Source organism: Myxocyprinus asiaticus, chromosome 33 (genome assembly GCF_019703515.2).
Source record: "Myxocyprinus asiaticus isolate MX2 ecotype Aquarium Trade chromosome 33, UBuf_Myxa_2, whole genome shotgun sequence".
Classification (NCBI taxonomy): domain Eukaryota; kingdom Metazoa; phylum Chordata; class Actinopteri; order Cypriniformes; family Catostomidae; genus Myxocyprinus; species Myxocyprinus asiaticus.
The window spans coordinates 30,232,797-30,254,670 of NC_059376.1; the positions used below are offsets into that span (position 1 = coordinate 30,232,797).

Consider the following 21,874-nt stretch of genomic DNA (forward strand, 5'->3'; position numbering starts at 1 on the left):
TAGAAGGATAAAAACAAATTTATTTACAGAGGGAAATTAAATCTTTGGATTTGCTTTTCATTATTATTATTATTCAAGTATTTGACTGAAAAGATTGACAGTTTATGGCTTGATTTAACCTATGATCAAGCCACAATAATTTCTCTAAAGTGCATACTAACTATTTTACTATGCAGTATACAATATAAATAAAACAGATTGTTTGGCAGAAATGTCCTCATTGCACATGCAAACCAAACCAACTCAGCTTGGCAAATAAAATTTTCACCCCTGAATAGATCTATTATTACTAATGTTTAAAGAGTTCCCTCGTGCCATTTCCCTTTTCATTTCATCAGATAAATATTCACTGTTCCTCTTCGTCCAGATTTGGCAGTTTACAATGGTGTTTTATATATATATATATATATATATATATATATAAAAAGCTCATACTGACACTGAACCGCAATGGAATCAAAGATCTTACTACACTGAGGACTGTCAAAGTGACACAGCAAAGCACCAGATAAGAAATATAGGCATAACATATTTACACTATATAACAGGTTCAGTTTGACAAAGAATTACATAAAACAAAATCAGCCAACAGCTTAAACAAAACAAACATTTGAACATATATGATGCATTTGGTTACAAAAACAAACACATGTATGGCTTGTATGGTATAAAATTCTTGCCAGATGAACATCATACTGTGAGGTCTTGAGGAAGTGAAACCAGACTAGATAAACATCTGATTTCATTCACATCTTTCTAAAATTTAGCAGATGACTATCTGTAAATGCACCAGCCAGAGTTTTCTGTCGTATATTTCATTCTCCTGATGTGCAAGTATGCTTGTTAGCCATTAAGCTCTCAAACTTTGGCGACAAATTAAGCCATAAATAAATGATTAATTGGTATCTTTAAACATAGCTTATCAGATCACCTGCACTGAAGTTAGATATTAACAAATAAAATGGCTCAAAAGACACTTTATTAGGCATTTCTGCACTTCATTGCGATTAGGCAAGAAAATAAATAGCAAATCATCACAAAAAAAAAAGAAAAAAAATATACAAACCTTCAAAAAATACAGAATTTTCACAAATGGCTTTTGGTGTATGTTCTACAATTTTTTTTCCTTCTTTAGACACAACAGGCAAATGTAAACGATGTAAAATAACACACAATTAAACTGAACAAAAATGACCTCAAATATTGACACAAGCAAAAGCAAACACAAGGTCTAAGTGGTATTCATTTGTATGTGTGTGTCTTCGACCATGTCAGTCTCTTTGTCTGCGATCTCTGAACTGGATGACAAGGCCATTTGTTGAACACCTATTAAGTAGGCAGGGGGTTGTCCGGAGTGGTCGGGGTCACAGCTTCTTTGTAAAAGTTCTCAATCTGGTCTTTGTACATCTTCATGACCACTGGTCTCTTAAGCTTCATCGTGGGCCCTATGAGAGAAAGAGAGTAACTTTAAAATACAGACCTTTGATCAGGCCCATATGGAATGTGCAGACTTTTTTCCATTTACTGTGATAAATTCTGGGGGGAATTCTGCAGTAAGAATTTAAACATGGTAAAATGTGTTAAACCACACTGAGAGTTATTAGTAGCTTAAAGCATAATCAAATTAGGCAAAAAAATAGTTTAGAAACGAACACAAACAACATTGTGAATAACAGGTGTTCAAATACTACTTAAATCTACAGAGCTTTCTGCTGGAGAGTAAGACATAAGAACTCAAAAAAAGCTATTTAAAAAGTAAATTACAAAGAAACAGGAAGGTGGACTGTTATTAATGATGTTTTGAATTTGAATTGGCTATGTCCACTAACCCAGCTCTCCTCCTGGGATGGAGAAATCCTGGTCCAGCACAGTCCATTTTTGGATGCGCTGGGCGTTAGAAGTGGATTTCTCATTGACGCGGTTGATACCCTCTTGTATAGCTGCATATACGGTGCGGTCACGGCCGCCGGCGATCTCACTGACTCGTGTGGAGTTGCTGCCGAGTTTACGACACAACTCAATTGCCTCAGGAGTTAGTTCGTCTTCAGGAACACCTGTTTCGCCATTTACCTGACACTGAGAGAAAGCAATGGAGAGTCAACCTCAATGGTAAGAGCACCATCTCTCAATTGTAATCACATTTCAGATTAAATATGTTTTTATTCGACTATTTTCTATCAAGTAGGGCAATTAAAATCTATAGAGATTTAAAGGCACGGTTTGAGTCAGACAAATAACAAATTAGCGAGGAAATGAGTGTTGTCAACCCATGCAAAAGTCACAATGCTGGGCAGTGTTGTGAAAGGAGTTTTACTAGCGATTATAATTGTGATACTTCCCACCACTAGAGGGTACACGGATTTCAAGAAAACCATTTTGTAATTGAGAACATGTAGTTACACACTTTGTCCTCATGATGGCAGCAGATTTCGTGACAAGAGCTTATGGAACTAGTTTAAATCTGAAGTATGTAATTCCTCAGACACAAGCGCCACCAAACGAAATTGCAAAAATAAACGTTGTTTTCAAAACAGCTGTCTGAATACGCCCTCCGTCTGCCGTTGGTCAAACAAAGAGATGGTCCCGCCCCCAACTCACGCCATTGGTTGAGTAACGTTGTTGGGGCAGGTCTAAGTGGGTCGCTCTAAACAAACAGAGACATTTTCAAAGTGCCACAGAAAGAGAGTGCTTACAGTTTTTGAGAAAATTAACCTATGAATGGCTTACTAATAGTTGTCTCTGCATATTAAGCTTGGATAAGAGAAAGTATTTTAACATGGAAAAAGTTACATCAGCTTTAATAACACAAGTATTGATCAAAAAGTAAAAGGATCACATGGACCCTTTTCACATTTCCGGGTTCTGGAATAAGTAAAGGATTGCAGGGTAAACTTCTATAGCAGTGAATGAGAGACCACGGCAAATATGATTTTTGCTCACCCTTTGCTCTAATATTAAAAGAAAAACGGCACTATTGCCTTTCCACAACTTTCCAAATGAAGAAAGAAAATAGAGAGCAAAATTTACTCACTCTCTCAGCAGCTGTATTTAAAACCTCACTGCATCTGTGGTAACTGTTTTTTTTTGTGTTTTTTTTTTTTTTTTTTTTACAAATTCCAGGGTAATATGGTAAAAAGTCTAATGTTACAAATGTACACTAAATAATAAAAAAATGGAAAATATAAAAAATTTGTTAGATTTACGCGGAAACACATCATCACAGTCTGTGAAAAGGGTCCATTAGACTAGAGTGCAGTAAAGTTTTACTCCTGCATCAGAAAAAAACTGCATTAGATGTGCAGATTAGAATTACAGATTACATTTTCAGAGAGCATGATATCTCTTGTGATTACACAAGAAGATCATTAAGAATGATTAGATAATGTGGGAACTGTTCAATAAAAAGTTATTATAAATGTTTCATTTGTTCACATATTTTAAAACTAGGTTCAAGAGAGCAGGGTGGATATTATTAACCTTGAATCACAGGTTTACATGGGGGTCATCTGAAAACAGATTACTGTAGGGCAAGCACAAACATACACACTGTGGATTGATACCTTAATGGTGATCAGCATGGAGAGGAACTTCCTCTTGTCTCCAATAAGCATGGCATTGCTGATCAGTGGTACGGCCTCTTTAACTGCGTCCTCAATGGGCACCGGAGGAATGTTTTCACCTCCGGCCGTGATGATCAGTTCTAGAACACAAACATAAATTTCATTATTTGTTCCAGACTAAAGCCCATTTAAATTTGTGGCTACTTTGCATTTAAACATCTCGAGAATTTAAGGACCTCCTGAAATGGCATGATGAGCGCAGTTTTCTGTCCTGTGTGGACATGCAAAACAGGAAGATTAGGCAGGACATATTGAAGGGTTCATCCCTATTTTTCAATCACCAAAAGCCTTTAGATTACATCAGAGCCATAAACTATGATTTTGCTACTTGCAAGTCAGTTGCAGGTGGTGTTAGGGGGAGGGACATTCTCAGTCTAAAGGGCATTTGATTGGACAAATATCTATGAAGTGCAAAATGAGTCATCAATATTTTTGGCCTGTTTTCCTGGAAGAGAAAACTGTTCATTTTAAAATTATATATCTGATAGAAGATAATTTTGTCAGTTTTACGAGTACACTAGCGTATAGATGGTTTCGAAGCTAACAGATGTAGACTAAAGGCCACACAAACCCAGTTTTGTGGGCCGATTTCATGGGGTATATTAATTGCCCAGTTGTTTCAGATTAAGCGGAAGGACAGAATCAGTTTTTGATCAACTGTCTTTACCTTTAATGCGTCCGGTGATAAACAGGAAGTCATTCTGGTCATGTTTGCCGAGGTCGCCTGAGTGCAGCCAGCCCTCTGCATCCAGAGCCTCTTCAGTTTTATCAGGCATGTTCAGATAGCCCATGAAAACATGACGACCCCAGAAACAGATCTCACCATTACCATCTGCATCAGGGCTGAAAATCTTTGTCTGACACCCTGGAATCACCTTTCCACAGCTGAGGGAAAGAAAGAGATGTTAGATGTGTACTTAATGATTGCAATTTTTATAAGATTAGTGCAAAAATAAACTAAAAGTTACAGCTGAAGTGTGTCATTTCTGCGCCACTTTTATCACTAAACAGTATTGCAAAAATAATCTCTGTTTTAACACAGGTTTCCTGAACACTCTCACCATCTTCCATTGGTCAAACAAACAGTTGGTCCCACCCTCAACTGACACCATTGGTTGAGCCAATGTTGCTTTGTCAGGCTGTTTAGAACATTCAAACAAAGATGTTTTGATAGCGCCACAAAGTCTTTACGGGGTAATCCACCTACAGATGACTTACTCTACATATTAAGATGGGGCAGGAGACTATTATAACATCAAAAAATAATTTCACACTTCAGCTTTAAACAGGTTTCAGAAAGATGTGTGTGTGTGTGTACCTGGTGAGTCTGAAAGCATCGGGCAGTGAGATGGTGTGCGGTCCAGAGCTTTCACTCATACCGTAAAGCTCAAACAGTGGGATATCCAGACTGAGGAAAAACTCTAGTGTGTCTTTGGTGATTGGAGCCGCTCCAGTGTAGCACTTCGTACAACGATCCAGTCCAAGTGCCTTCCGAACCTTCCGGAACACCAGACGCTTTGCCAACCGATAGTTCAATGGCTTTCTGGACATGCTGCCATTACTGAGGACACAAGACAATTAATCTTCATTAATACAGAGTCAGAAATTCATACTACTGTAGCATCAATATAAAGGGGACATATTTTACACTCAAGTCGTTATTTAGTTTTACCTGACTATTTTCCACCCTCTCTTTGACCATTAAATAGGCAGTTTTTGCCATTGTAACTTTAAGACTTTTTATATGTAAATTATCTCTGTTATTATTGACTAACCTCTCTATATAAGTGTTGTTCACAATGTTCTTCATCAGGGTGGGCTTAGTTGCTGAATACTGTATGTTGATGTGTAAATGTGACGATGATATGTTAACATGCTGATAGTTCTGTCACAACTGTAACATGTTGTGAATTACCTGATTTTGCAGCTTAATTTACATAAATGGTGTGTTTGAACTGGAGGGAGGGAGTTTTGCATAGTGAACTTTAGAGTGTGTTTACATAGTAGATTAAACACTTTAATTTCAAAAGAGCAAGGACAATCCTGTTTAGTGTTTTCCATGATATGACCCCCTTTAAAGCCTTACAAACCCCATGTTTTTTCAGTCATGACGTGAAAAATTGAACAGACCTGAATGTCTGTCTTTATGTGAGTATGTGTGTGTTTGTGTGTACGCACAGCTCCATCTTGCTGAGGTTGGTTTGCAGGCCTACGTCTTTTGCCCAGGATGCCACCTTCCGGCGCACGGTGGATGATTTGGCTCCGACAGACTTCATCTTTTCCTGCATCTTCTCCCACACCCTCGGGACACCCATGAATGCAGTAGGGCGTATCTCACGTAGAGTGTTAGCCAGTGAGCCCTGGAACACACAGTGATTTCTATTCATATACATGAAACAGCCTCGGGGTGGCTTGCTAAAGGGTTCATGTGAGTACGCCAACATCAGCTGACACACCCAGTGTTGTATCAGGTGACACGCTGCACTCTCATTGGAGCAGGCAGATCATGTCTGTCTCTGAAAACTATAACAAAAATTAAATGAAAACATTTTCATCAATTGAAAAGAAAATAAATAAAACATAATTGGAAAAACTGAAACTAAACTAAAATACTTATTCATTACTTCAAAAATAACTGCACAAATTAATTTTGGTTTATGATACATAGAATTGTATAAAATTTGAAAGCTTTACAACCCACCATTAAACATGAAAATGCCACAATATAGTGATAACACTATACGGCTGTTCTTTACATCACTATACAATGTTAACATTTTATAATTAAACATACTGAAAAAACAAACAAACAAACTAGAAAACACTTGAATTTTTTTTTTTTATTCAACTAAATCAAAGTCAGAGTGAAAACTAATAAATACTAAACTGTAAGGACAAAATGAAAAAACAAAACAAATACAAAACTTAATTGAAAGGACAAATTGAAAAAAATAAAAAACAAAACAAAACTGAAAGGATGAACTGAAAATAAAATAAAAACAAAATCTAAACTAAACTGAAAGGACAAATTAAATAAAAAACAAAACAAATAAAACTGAACTCAAAGGATAAACTGAAAACAAAATAAAAACAAAAAACAAACAAAACTAAAGACAAATTGAACAAAAACTTAACTAAAGGCACCAACTGAAAATAAAACAAACAAAAAGCTCAACTAAATTCAAAGCTATAATAATCTTGGTGTGAACAAAATCACATGCTCTGCTTCTACAGATCACAGGGGCCACAATATGTTGCATTTACATCCATTTGTTTTAAAATATATATATATCACCCGATCAGCATACACAGACTTGGCATGTTTTCTTTAAAAAGCTAAAAATGACCTAAACATCACCCCTAAACACCAGAGGCCATTCAGTATGTGAGAAAGCATGTATCCTCGGGATACATCATGAAATGAGCTGCATGATCAAGATTGTAGGAGTATTTCTGCAAATTCATTAATTATGTTTCACATAATAACTTGCTGATCTCACACTTTAAAAGGATTACACAGCTGGTTTAAACTCACATGATTATAAGACACCATCAAGGAGCTCATCTCACTTAATAGGAGAACTGAGGGATTATGGGAGGAAAACAGGGTGAGTGCCATTACGTACATGTGCAGTCTCCACTTAAAAACATAACTTTCATGGTATGCTATGTAATGCTGCCTTCAAGTTCTCTTGCGAAGTTCCTACTTATGAGTTTGGAAATCCTAATTGTACCATTCATGTGCACTCATTTTGTAAATATGATATAAGCCATTAGATGAGTGTATGTGCATGTATATGTACAATTACCTTCAGTGCATCAGGCTGTGCAAAGTACGTGGCTCCTCCTACTTTCATGGTGATCCAGATGTCAATCATCTGTGCAGCAATATGGCTGAGTGGCAGGTAGCTCACTACTACTTCCTGTGACTTCTCCGCATACATCAGACCCACGTCTAGGCTTGTTGAAAATGCCGTCCATGTCAGCTACAATGAGAGAGAGAAAACATTCAATTTGTTACAAATTGTTCAGAACTCTCTTAAGTGTCTCAGATTGTCTTTATTGTTGATGTTTCGGTTTAAATATGGGGTATGCTTTGGGTTTAGCTCACGTTGTCATGACTAAGCATGACTCCCTTCGGTTGGCCAGTGGTTCCGCTCGTGTAGATCAGAGTGCAGCATTGATTGGGTTTCTGGGAGCTAATGATGTCATCCAGGCGAGTATCAGGCTCGTCGTGGCCCAGCTCCATAAACTCTGCCCACTAGTTGTTTGAATAGCAAAATGTCAAATTTCAATTGGTAATTTCAGGGATAAATTTAAATATTGTTGTCTGAGCACTGAATTAAAAATATTCAAATGTACCGTGTATAGATTAGGCCTTTTCTCTTTCAGTTCGTCTTTGTACTGGATAATGGCTTTTAGGTGCGGCAATTTGTCCTGGACCTGAGATGAAGCACACAAAAAGCACAAGAGGTCATTTGGAGAAAGTCTGCAGCAGATGGAGGCCTAATTTTTGTTGTGTAATAAAAACAAAATGATTGTTTATTTGAATTTTTTAAGGGCATTTGTTAAGTACAACTGTAAACATACATCATGGTAGATTTTGTTATGAATTTAATTTATGCCAATTTAAATTATGTATACTTCTATACACACACCAATCAGCCACAACATTAAAACCACCAGCCTAATATTGTGTAGGTCCCCCTCTTGCTGCCAAAACAGCACCAACCCGCATCTCAGAATGCTATTCTGAGATGATATTCTTCTCACCACAATTGTACAGAGTGGTTATCAGAGTTATCGTAGACTTTGTCTCGAACCAGTCTGGTCATTCGCTGTTGACCTCTCTCATCAACAAGACGTTTTTTGTTTTTGGCACCATTCGGAGTAAATTCTAGAGACTGTTGTGTGTGAAAATCTCAGGAGATCAGCAGTAACAGAAATACTCAAACCAGCACATCTGGCACCCACAATCATGCTATGGTCCAAATCACTGAGATCACATTTGTTCCCCATTCTTTTTTTTTTTTTTGTTATTATCAAAATTTATTGATTCCATACAGCAAAATCAAATAGACAGAAAATGCAGAATCAAACCACATAAAATCACAACTTTTCCCCCTGAACATTAACCCCCCCACCCAACACAAACGACCACCACAGTGGTCAAAAGCCAACTGACAAAGACACACATATAGACAATAAAACAGCAGAAAATGTTTGGAAACATAAAAAAAAAAAAAAAAAAAAAAAAAAAAAAAACACACAAAAACACTAGTCTCTCTCCACTGCCCCTCCCCGAGAGCCTTCCAAAAAGGCTAAATAGCTGCCCCATTTCCTGATGTACAAATCCAGGTTGCCTAGCCTTCTACATGCCGTCTCCTCAAATGCTCGGTAGACCACTCATGAAATGAGGGCACATCAGTTGACTTCCATCCCTTGAGAATTACCTGTCTGCCAATCATCATGCTGGTTAGGACCCAGCTTTTTATATATTTATCATCTATATTCAGGACCGCCCCATCACCCAAAATACACAGTCTGGGGTAAAACGAAAATTGAATGTCCACTACATCACACACAAAGCTCTGAACCCTCAACCAAAACTCCTGGATCCCAACTCATCCCCAAAAAACATGGGTTGTGTCCCAGTCTTCTGATTGGCATTGCTAGCAGGTGGGAGTGTCTATAAGACCAAGCCTATACAATCTAGAGGGGGTCCAATAAAATCGATGCAAAATCTTAAATTGCATCAGACACACCCTTGCATCTCTAGATGCAGACTTGATGTTTTTAAGGATCCTAGCACACACCCCCTCCCCAAATGTCAAGTTTAGGTATTTCTCCCATAATCTTTGGAGAGAATTCAAAGTTCTGTCCCCCAGAATTAGCAGGGAGTAATACACTGATGCCTCATGACCCTTCCCAAAAGCAGCAATCACCACTCCCAGAGTATCCGCCGCTTTAGGGCGGTGCAGAGTAGGTGGCGAAGCTGTAAATACTTATAAAACTGAGATCTGGGAATGCCAAAATGTTGAACCAAATTTTCAAAAGGTCTCAATACTCCACCCTCATATAGGTCACCGAGTGCATTAACCCCACCTCACAATCCAATCTGACCAACAGAAAGGGGACTTATTAATACATAGTTTAGGGTTCAGCCATATGCTCGAGGCTACGTTTAAATAAATATCCGAATTAAACACTCTGGACACTTTTGTCCATATTGAGTGCAAATGCAAAATAACGGGATGCGACTTAACCTCTCTGGCTAGTTTGATCAAAAGGCTTTGCAGTGGTAAGATGGGGCAAGAACTTCGTTTTCAATATAAAACCAGGGAGGGGCTCTCTCAGGTGGAAGCGACCAATGAGCCAAATGTCTAAGACCAAATGCATAATAATAAAACAAAATCTTGGGTAGGCCTAACCCACCATTGTCAATCGGCCTATGTAACTTATTTAAATTTAACCTGGGATGCTTACCATTCCAAATAAAGGACTTTGCTATGCTTTCAAATTGCTTGAAATAAGAGAGGGGGAGATCTACAGGGAGAGACTGTAGCAGGTAGTTGAATTTTGGAATACAATTCATTATAATAACATTAACCTTCCCAATCATCGATAAATATAATGAAGCCCACCTGTCCACATCATTTGAAAACCTCTTTATTAAGGGATCAAAATTAACTCTGATTAAATCAGACAAATTTGCTGGGAATAAAATTCCCAAATACTTAATTCCCTGTATGGGCCACTGGAAGGCACCCGGCTGAAAAGCTGTTACTGGACAGTACGCTGTCAAAGCCAAAGCTACGGATTTAGACCAATTGACTTTATATCCTGAGAACTTGGAAAAGGAATTAATAATTCTGTGGAGGCAAGGCATAGATCCAGTAGGGTCGGAGACGAATAATAAAATATCATCTGCATAAAGCAGAAACTTATGTGCCACACCTCCCGCAATCACCCCTGCAAAATCATCCTCCTTTCTCATCACGGCTGCTAATGGTTCCAGGGCAAGGCAGAACAATAATGGGGAAAGAGGGCAACCCTGCCGGGTGCCCCTATCCAGAGTAAAAAAAATCTGAAATTAATCAGTTTGTTTGTACCGCCGCTACAGGGTGTCTATAAAGTAGCTTAATCCAACCAATAAAAGTATTCCCGAACCCATACATTTCCAAAATCTTAAAAAGATAATCCCATTCTACCATATCGGATGCCTTTTCGGTGTCAAGTGAGATGGCAGTGACCAGAGTCTGATCATTCGCTACTGACCACATGATATTGATGAGACGCCTAATGTTATCAGAAGAGCTACGGCCCCGAATAAACCCCACCTGATCTACAGTGCATCCAGAAATTATTCACAGCGCTTCACTTTTTCCACATTTTTTATGTTACAGCCTTATTCCAAAATGTATTAAATTCATTATTTTCCTCAAAATTCTACAAACAATACCCCATAATGACAACGTGAAGGAAGTTTGTTTGTAATCTTTGCAAATTTATTAAAAATAAAAAACGGAAAAAAACTAAATCACATGTACATAAGTATTCACAGCCTTTGCTCAAGGGGCAGTGGTAGCTTAGCGAAGGGGCAGTGGTAGCTTAGCGGTTAAGGCTCTGGGTTACTGATCAGAAGGTCGGGGGTTCAAGCCCCAGCACTGCCAAGATGCCACTGTTGGGCCCTTGAGCAAGGCCCTTGACCCTATCTGCTCCAGGGGTGCTGTATCATGGCTGACCCTGCACTCTGACCCCAGCCTAGCTGGGATATGTGAAAAAGAAGATTTTCACTGTATATGTGCAAATGTATAATGTGTGATGAATAAAGAAAATTATTATTAATTAAATTATTATTATTATCAATACTTTGTTGAAGCACCTTTGGCACCAATTACAGCCTCAAGTCTTTTTGAGTATGATGCTACAAGCTTGGCACACCTATTTTTGGGCAGTTTCTCCCATTCTTCTTTGCAGGACCTCTCAAGCTCCATCAGGTTGGATGGGGAGCGTCGGTGCACAGCCATTTTCAGATCTCTCCAGAGATGTTCAATTGGGTTCAAGTCTGGGCTCTGGCTGGGCCACTCAAGGACATTCACAGAGTTGTCCCGGAGCCACTCCTTTGTTATCTTGGCTGTGTGCTTAGGGTTGTTGTCCTGTTGGAAGATAAACCTTCACCCCAGTCTGAGGTCCAGAGTGCTCTGGAGCAGGTTTTCATCAAGGATGTCTCTGTACATTGCTGCAATCATCTTTGCCTCGATCCTGACCAGTCTCTCAGTTTCTGCCGCTGAAAAACATCCCCACAGCATGATGCTGCCACCACCATGCTTCACTGTAGGGATGGTATTGGCCAGGTGATGAGCAGTGCCTGGTTTCCTCCAGACATAACGCTTGCCATTCAGGCCAAAGAGTTTAATCTTTGTTTCTCATGGTCTGAGAGTCCTTCAGGTGCCTTTTGGCAAACTCCAGGTGGGTTGTCATGTGCCTTTTACTGAGAGTGGCTTCCGTCTGGCCACTCTACCATACAGGCCTGATTGGTGGAGTGCTGCAGAGATGGTTGTTCTTCTGGAAAGTTCTCCTCTCTCAACAGAGAAATGCTGGAGCTCTGTCAGAGTGACCATCGGGGTTCTTGGTCACCTCCCTGACTAAGGCCCTTCTCCCCCGATCGCTCAGTTTGGCCAGGCGGCCAGCTCTAGGAAGAGTCCTAGTGGTTCCAAACTTCTTCCATTTATAGATGATGGAGGCCACTGTGCTCATTGGGACCTTCAATGCTGCAGAAAGTTTTCTGTACCCTTCCCCAGATCTGTGCCTCGATACAATCCTGTCTCGGAGGTCTACAGTCAATTCCTTGGAGTTCATGGCTTGGTTTGTGCTCTGACATGCACTGTTAACTGTGGGACCTTATATAGACAGGTTTGTGCCTTTCCAAATCTTGTCCAATCAACAGAATTTACCACAGATGGACTCCAATCAAGTTGTAGAAACATCTCAAGGATGATCAGTGGAAACAGGATGCACCTGAGCTCAATTTTGAGTGTCATGGCAAAGGCTGTGAATACTTATGTACATGTGATTTTTTTCGTTTTTTATTTTTAATAAATTTGCAAAGATTTCAAACAAACTTCTTTCACGTTGTCATTATGGGGTATTGTTTGTAGAATTTTGATGAAAATAATGAATTTAATACATTTTGGAATAAGGTTGTAACATAACAAAATGTGGAAAAAGTGAAGTGCTGTGAATACTTTCCGGATGCACTGTATATGTATAAGTGATGTCATAACTTAATTGATTAGCCAGAATTTTTGACAAAATGTTTACGTCTAACTGGATCAGGGAAATTGGACGTTAACTTTTACACTCGCTTGGATCTTTGTCCTTTTTAAAAATCGGACTGATACGGACTTGTGTCACGGTTGGCGGAAGCTTTCCCTTCTTTAATGATTCCGTATAAACTTCTAACAAAAATGGAGCCAGTTCTGTAGCATAAGATTTGAAAAACTCAGCAGAAAAGCCGTCAGGCCCCGGAGACTTGCCTGTAGGCAGGGCCTTAATTACCTCATCAAGCTCCTCTAAGTTTATCTCAGAATCAAGAGAACTCCTTTGCTCAGTCGTCAGTTTAGGAAGATCTAATGGTTCCACAAAGTTCCTAATATCCTTATCAGTAGATGAAGACATGGAAGTATAAAGATCAAACTAGAATTCTTCAAAAGCATTAATAATATCAATGGCCGAGGTAAATATTTCACCACCAGCAGATTTCACTGAAGGAATGGCAGAAAAAGACTCTCTCTGCTTTATATATCTAGCCAAACGTTTTCCTGCTTTGTCCCCCGACTCAAAGTATGACTGTCTTGCCCTGAATAACCAAAACTCCACTTTCTGTGACAAAATAGTATTATATCTATATTTCAATCGGGTCAATTCTCTGAGGCCATCAGATGACATATGGTGCTTCAGCTCTGCCTCTGCACTTTTAATATTTCCTTCCAACTCCACGAGTTCTCGTGCTTTGGATTTTTTGATGAATGAGGCATATTGTATGATCCGACCCCTAAGAACCACCTTAAGTGCCTCCAAAGCCACGCCCACAGAGGATACTGAGGACCAGTTGGTCTCCATATAGACAATGATTTCAGCCTTTAGCATTTGTTGGAAATCAGGATTTTGCAAAAGGGCACATTAAGGTGCCAACTATATGATTTATTTTTCTCTATATGTGGCAACATCTCTAAACTCACCAGGTCATGATCTGAAACTGAGATATTTCCAATTGAGCAATCAACAACAGATGAAATGAGGGATTTGGATATATAAAAAAAAAAATCTATTCTAGAATAAATCTTATGGACTGATGAATAAAATGTATAGTCCCTACCAGATGGGTTCAAAAGTCTCCAAATATCTGTAAGACCAAGATATTTACACATCCTATGAAGCGTCAATGTTGCTCTAGGGGGCTTACACACATTTGCTTCACTGTGATCAAGGACTGAGTCCATCAAAAGATTAAAGTCTCCTCCCAAAATTATATCATGAGGGGTGCCAGCGGCTTGCAACATCCCTTCAACATCTATAAAAAAAGCCCTGATCATCAGCGTTAGGTGCGTAAATATTAGCCAAAATCAACCTTTGCCCCTGAATTTTAGCTAAAACAATAATGACTCTCCCTAATTTATCTTTAGTCTGTTTGAGACATTTGAATTGTAGATATTTATTAATCAATATTATGACTCCCTTGCTCTTACTTTAGCCAGCACTAAAGAAAACATGTCCACCCCATATCTTCCCACATTTTTCAGCTTCCTGCGGGGAAAGATGTTCTTCTTGAAGAAACACTATATCATATTTCTTACGCTTAAGAAAAGTAATAACCGTCCTTCTTTTTATGCGGTGCCCCAACCCATTCACATTCCATGTGGAGAGAGACAATCCACTCATATTAACATTTGACATTTTGATATAGTAGAAAAAATTAATTGTGTGTCAAAAACAAAATTATACAGACCACATTCCCCATTACTGCAACAATCAAACCTCGAACTTCCCCCCGAACAAAACAAACAGAAAAAAGAAAAACGTGCGCATTAATCCCGCGCACAACAGTGCCAACCGGCGACAATCCCTCTAAACTCAAAAGGTCCATGAATGCCCACGAGCCCCCATGACATCTTTGCCATCGGATTGCTCAATTTTGCCTCACAAATTTGTGACTTGTGAGGCAAAATTACGTAACAGAAAATGCTTTGTAAAATAAACCCCAGCCAATAGGAAGAATGAACACAAAGAACGTGTAGATTCATTCACAGACTGTCTCAAAGGTGTGATCTTCCACAAAACATATTCCAGCTGATATAAAACCATTCAGATTCCTTGGACAGACAAACAAATGTTCAGTGAGCCAGCTGTTATGAGTTCAGCGGATGACGTAATCATTCCAATGTCCCGTAAAAATACTCAACAAAACAAACTCCAGCCAGCAGGAGGAATAAGCATGAAGAATGAACAGATTAATCCACAGCTGTTCCAAAAGGAGTGTTATTCAATAGAACAAGCTCCAGCTGCTAGGCAGAACCAATACAAAAAGAAACAAAACCGGCATCCCGGTTCCCCGGATGGTCAAGAGTCAATTCACTCGGAGGCCGCATAAAAGTATATACCATGACTTACTCAATCCATCAACTTTATAAAAGACATCCTTTATGTGAGCACGTAAATATTTTTCAACATCCGTAGTGTCCACTCTCAAACTGGCCGGGAACTTCAATGCAAAAGTAATCTTCCATCAATGCAAAAGTTTCTTTAAGGAAAAGTGTTATTCAGAAAACAAACTCCAGCCGCTCGGTGGAGCCAACGCAAAAGAAAAAAGAAACCAAAATGACGCCCAGCTTCCTCAAAAGCCATAGTAAGTACAGCAAGTTGACCCACTCACATGAGAAACACCCAATGGTTTACTCACCCATTGATTCTATAAAAGACATTGCCTGATTGGGACATGTAAATACTTTGCGACCGTCCTTCGTTTCTATTCTCAGTTTGGCCGGAAACATCAGAGCAAAAGTGATCTTTCACTGATGTAAGAGTTTCTTACATTCCTTGAACCGATCGCGTTTCTCTCGTCGAACTCGCAAAGTCCGGGATCAAGAAAATATTATGGTTCTTCCAAGAAAGCTTCCCTTTGCTCCTCGCCTGGTGCAACACAAAATCTTTATCGGATGATCTCAGAAATTTGGCCAGAATCGATCGGGGCCCGTCTCCCTCAGCAGATCTGCGAGCCGGGACTCTGTGAGCTCGCTCGATTTCCAGCTTGTGGCCTGTTATGTCGAGCAGACTCGGGAAAAGCTCGTTTAGGAATTTCACCATCTCTCTGCCCTCCTCATGCTCAGGAACTCCAACAATTCGAACGTTATTCCTGCGGCTTCTATTCTCAAGATCTTCAAGCTTTTCAAGGAGATGTTCCAAATCAACTTTGGTCGCGGGCGGATTAGCGGTTAATTCCCTCTCCAGACAATCGATTCGTCTCTCAACATCAGTCACTCTTATAACTAACTCAGAAAATTTTATTTCCATCGCCGTAATCGATCGACGTATTACAGCAAGATCCTCCAAGTCAGCAAGAACCTTTGTTAGCATCACCGACATGTTGGACAACTAACGCTGGATCTCCTCTCCTGCCACGCCATCCAAATCGAGTCCTTGGTCTGTAGGCCTGTCGGGGCTTTCATCCTGAACACGTAAATGTCTTTTAATGTCTCCAGAGCCCGAGGATTTTGACTTCTTTGCCATGTTTTGCCTCTAAGAGCAAATGTGTAACTGGGTTTATCAAATTTCACCAGATTATAACATGAAAATAATTACAAATTTAGCAAAGTGCACGGAGTTCGTCGCTCACACGTCTGCTTCTTGCATGGCATCACGTGACCTCCCCTTTGTTCCCCATTCTGATGGTTGATGTGAACATTAACTGAAGCTCCTGACCCGTATATGAATGATTTTATGCACTGCGGCCACATGATTGGCTGATTAGATAATCGCACGGATGTTTGTTGGTGCCAGATGGGCTGGTTTGAGTATTTCTGTAACTGCTGATCTCCTGGGATTTTCACACACGAATCAGTCTCTACTGATTCACTCCGAATGGTGCCAAAAACAAAAAACATCCAGAGAGCGGCAGTTCTGTGGACGGAAATGCCTTGTTGATGAGAGAGGTCAACAGAGAATGGCCAGACTGGTTTGAACTGAAAGTCTATGTAACTCAGATAACTGCTCTGTACAATTGCGGTGAGAAGAATATCATCTCAGAATGCTATTGAGATGTGGGTTGGCGCTCTGGCGGCACGAGGGGGACCTACACAATATTAAGCAAGTGGTTTTAATGTTGTGGCTGATTGGTGTGTATATATATATATATATATATATATATATATATAAACAGGGTCCAGGCAGGATGATTTTCAGGATGATCTTTACTGTATAACAGAAAGGAGAATGTATGTAATTGTTATTAAAATAATGTCAATGCAAAAACGATGTCTTAACGGTCCTAAAATAGGCATAATTTTCTGTATGCAAAAAAGTATTTATTGCTTTTTTCTTTTGATTTAGGAGTGAAATATGACACCGACCTTGTTTGTGAGATTAACCCTGGCAGTGTCAGTTCTAAATCAGTCAGGAAGATGGATGTAATTTACTAGCTAAATTAATTTAAGTAGTTGGAAAGTGGCAGATAAGTGTATTAATGACTGAAATTTCAGTTTATTTCCAAAACTGGATTTTTGTTTGAATATTTCTTCTTTGTTTTCCAATTTTTGTAAATGTAACTGACCCCAAGCTTTAGACAAATCCTAATACTATTGTTTTATTTACAATTTTTATTATCACATTAGTTCTAAATATGAAGCAATAGTAGGTAAAAGGTCTGTTCTAAATGTATCTGAATTTTATAAAATGTGGCATTTATTTAGAAAAGGTTCAAGATATATGCCATGTTATTACCTGTAAGACCTTCTGTAGCTGTTTGTGGTTTTCCACGACGAGGATGTTGGCCTGGCAGTTCTCTGCCACATACTGGCATGCCTCAGGAGAGTTTGTGGTGTAGATGCCCACAGCAAACCCCCTGCCAACAACACACAAGAACTCTCAAAAAACATCCTGAAGTTATTACTGCAACCAAAATACAGTCAAGCAGTACTGAGACAGGAAAAACAACACTCCCACCAACTTCTGTTCAGGCTCCATCTAAATGTTTACTAGCCCTGATCTTATTCAGGTGATGCAGTGCCTTTATCCATCTGTCTTTATATAGCACTAGTCATAACGGAAGCTAAGCACTTTATGGCACATCAGTGCCACTATTTGGTTCTGATGTACTGATTAAAGATTTGTTTTAAACAACCACTGGCAGTGATGCGTTACTGAGAACTACCTCGCATACCCCTGAAAATAGTGTACCAGAGTGTGTGTATGTTTATGATCATTTCAGAATCAGAATCAGAATCAGAATGAGCTTTATTGCCAAGTATGCTTACACATACAAGGAATTTGTCTTGGTGACAGGAGCTACCAGTACACAACAATACAAAAACAGCAACAAGACTTTTAAAAAATAATTAAAATTGAATAAAAAAATATTGAAAAGAATAAAGTATATATAATACACAATAGACTAATATATATATATATATATATACACACACACACACACACATACATACATACATACACATATGTAGTGCAAATCTAAATACAAATCGGTTATGTACAGTGCAAGGGAATGTAATGGCAGAAGAGGTAGGATGTGTTGGATAATATAAAAAGACTAAGCTGTGTATTGCACATTAATTATTGCTCAAAGGGGCAGTTTTAACTGTTCATGAGATGGATAGCCTGAGGGAAAAACTGTTCCTGTGCCTGACGGTTCTGGTTCTCAGAGCTCTGAAGCGTCTGCCAGAAGGCAACAGTTCAAAAAGGTAATGGGCAGGGTGAGTGGGGTCCAGAGTGATTTTTCCAGCCTTTTTCCTCACTCTGGAAGTGTATAGTTCTTCAAGGGGGGGGGGGGCAGGGGGCAACCAATAATCCTCTCAGCTCTCTGTTCCCATGTCTATCTGTCAGTATAGACAGATTGTATTTATGGGCAATTTAAAGATTAACAAATCCATAAAGTGAGCAGAGGACAAAGGCTAAAATGTCCTACAAGCAGATACAGGGCACAACAAACAAACACACTCACATGACAGCTTAACAAGGGGGTAAATAAAATACACACTTACCCAGCTAAAATTGCCCCGATGTCAGCGATGAACCACTCAGCCGAGTTGAAGCCAAGGATACCGACTCCATGGTTCCGTTCCAGACCGAGCTGTGAACATACATACACTGTTAATTCACACATACTGTATAAATACCACCTGAAACCAGTCTGAATTCCACCTGTTCCACATTCAGGAATAACCAAGTTGAATGTCTGCTGATACACATTACTTTGAAGTTGAGCTTGAAGACATGAAACAAATGGGGCATCAGTTGCATAAGAGGGGTGAAGGGGCCTCTCTTTTTTTCTCCACAATTTGGTATGCCCAATTCCCAATGCGCTCTAGGTCCTCGTGGTGGCGTAGTGACTCGCCTCAATCCAGGTGGCGTAGGACGAATCTCAGTTGCCTCCACGTCTGAGACCGTCAATCCGCGCATCTTATCACATGGCTTGTTGAGTGCGTTACCGCAGAGACATAGCACGTGTGGAGGCTTCATGCTATTCTCCGTGGCATCCAAGCAACCATGTGCCCCACCGAGAGCGAACCACATTATAGCGACCACGAGGAGGTTACCTCATGTGACTCTACCCTCCCTAGCAACCGGCCAATTTAGTTGCTTAGGAGACCTGGCTGGAGTCATTCAGCACACCCTGGACTCCAGGGGTGGTAGTCAGCTTCTTTACTTGCTGAGCAACCCAGGCCCCGAAGGGGCCTCTCTTAATATCTTTGGGAAGTCTGATGTATTTGAGGTTATTGGTTCATTTAGACTATTTGTTTGAATTAACTAGTTCAAAACAAAACAAACAAAAATATTTAGTTTCAGTCATCAAACATAAGTGTTCCCAAATGCCCTGGGTGGCAGATTACATGTGAATCAGAAATCATTACTCTGAATGAACAATGGTGCCAAATTACATTCTAAACTTCTGTATTAAAGGAATATTCTGGTTTTAATACAAGTTAAGCTTAATTGACAGCATCTGTGGAAAAATGTTGATCATCACAAAAATTTATTTAGACTTATCCCTCCTTTTTAAAAAAGAACAATATCAAGGTTACAGTGAGGCACTTACAATGGAAGTGAATGGGGCCAATTTTTGGAGTGTTTAAAGGCAGCAATTTGAAGCTTATAATTTTATAAAAGCACTTACATTCATTCTTCTGCTAAAACTTGTGTTTTATTTGAGCTGTAAAGTTATTTAAATCATTGTTTTTGTGGGATTACAGGGTTTGCAATGTTATATCGTCATGGCAACGATGTTGTAAAATTGGATATATCTTTATACAGAAATGTTTATTAAGATTTAGTCACAGTTACAGTGCATCCAGAAAGTATTCACAGCGCTTCACTTTTTCCAATGTTACAGCCTTATTCCAAAATGGATTAAATTCATTATTTTCCTCAAAATTCTACAAACAATACCCCATAATGACAACGTGAAAGTAGTTTGTTTGAAATCTTTGCAAATTTATTAAAAAAAATAAAATAAAAATAAATAAAAAAAATCACATGTACGTAAGTATTCACAGCCTTTGCCATGACACTCAAAATTGAGCTCAGGTGCATCCTGTTTCCACTGATCATCCTTGAGATGTTTCTACAACTTGATTGGAGTCCACCTGTGGTAAATTCAGTTGATTGGACAAGATTTGGAAAGGCACAAACCTGTCTATATAAGGTCCCACAGTTAACAGTGCATGTCAGAGCACAAACCAAGCCATGAAGTCAAAGGAATTGTCTGTAGACCTCCGAGACAGGATTGTATCGAGGCACAGATCTGGGGAAGGGTACAGAAAAATGTCTGCAGCATTGAAAGTCCAAATGAGCACAGTGGCCTCCATCATCCGTAAATGGAAGTTTGGAACCACCAGGACCACCTGGCCAAACTGAGCGATCGGGGGAGAAGGGCCATAGTCAGGGAGGTGACCAAGAACCCCGATGGTCACTCTGACAGAGCTCCAGCATTTCTCTGTGGAGAGAGGAGAAACTTCCAGAAGAACAACCATCTCTGCAGCACTCCACCAATCAGGCCTGTATGGTAGAGTGGCCAGACAGAAGCCACTCCTCAGTAAAAGGCACATGACAACCCACCTGGAGTTTGCCAAAAGGCACCTGAAGGACTCTCAGACCATGAGAAACAAAGATTAAACTCTTTGGCCTGAATGGCAAGCGTTATGTCTGGAGGAAACCAGGCACCACTCATCACCTGGCCAATACCATCCCTACAGTGAAGCATGGTGGTGGCAGCATCATGCTGTGGGGATGTTTTTCAGCGGCAGGAACTGGGAGAATAGTCAGGATCGAGGGAAAGATGAATGCAGCAATGTACAGAGGCATCCTTGATGAAAACCTGCTCCAGAGCGCTCTGGACCTCAGACTGGGGTGAAGGTTCATCTTCTAACAGGACAACGACCCTAAGCACACAGCCAAGATAACAAAGGAGTGGCTCCGGGACAACTCTGTGAATGTCCTTGAGTGGCCCAGCCAGAGCCCAGACTTGAACCCGATTGAACATCTCTGGAGAGATCTGAAAATGGCTGTGCACCGACGCTCCCCATCCAACCTGATGGAGCTTGAGAGGTCCTGCAAAGAAGAATGGGAGAAACTTCCCAAAAATAGGTTTGCCAAGATTGTAGCATCATACTCAAAAAGACTTGAGGCTGTAATTGGTGCCAAAGGTGCTTCAACAAAGTATTGAGCAAAGGCTGTAAATACTTATGTACATGTGATTTTTTTTATTTATTTTTTATTATTTTTTTTTATAAATTTGCAAATATTTCAAACAAACTTCTTTCACGTTGTCATTATGGGGTATTGTTTGTAGAATTTTGAGGAAAATAATGAATTTAATCCATTTTGGAATAAGGCTGTAACATAACAAAATGTGGAAAAAGCGAAGCGCTGTGAATACTTTCCGGATGCACTGTAAGTCATGTTAACAAGCATATTGTTTACATCTTGTGGCTATACTTTTGAAACGCAATTGTTTAACATTTACG

General features: G+C 39.6%; 1 protein-coding gene across 2 annotated transcripts in view; it reads right to left on the reverse strand.

Annotated features, from left to right (window-relative positions):
- LOC127424508 (long-chain-fatty-acid--CoA ligase ACSBG2-like) overlaps positions 1–21,874 on the reverse strand; it is a 49,969-nt gene continuing 28,095 nt past the window's right edge. For both annotated transcript variants that reach the window (XM_051669804.1, XM_051669803.1), the window contains exons 5-15: positions 18,893–18,981; positions 17,619–17,739; positions 7,983–8,063; positions 7,732–7,881; positions 7,430–7,606; positions 5,799–5,980; positions 4,939–5,181; positions 4,288–4,505; positions 3,561–3,700; positions 1,830–2,076; positions 1–1,445 (exon numbers count right to left, since the gene is read on the reverse strand). In XM_051669804.1, the coding sequence (XP_051525764.1) occupies positions 1,330–1,445; positions 1,830–2,076; positions 3,561–3,700; positions 4,288–4,505; positions 4,939–5,181; positions 5,799–5,980; positions 7,430–7,606; positions 7,732–7,881; positions 7,983–8,063; positions 17,619–17,739; positions 18,893–18,981 (1,764 nt within the window). In that variant the 3' untranslated portion in view covers positions 1–1,329. The remainder of the gene's footprint in view (positions 1,446–1,829; positions 2,077–3,560; positions 3,701–4,287; positions 4,506–4,938; positions 5,182–5,798; positions 5,981–7,429; positions 7,607–7,731; positions 7,882–7,982; positions 8,064–17,618; positions 17,740–18,892; positions 18,982–21,874) is intronic.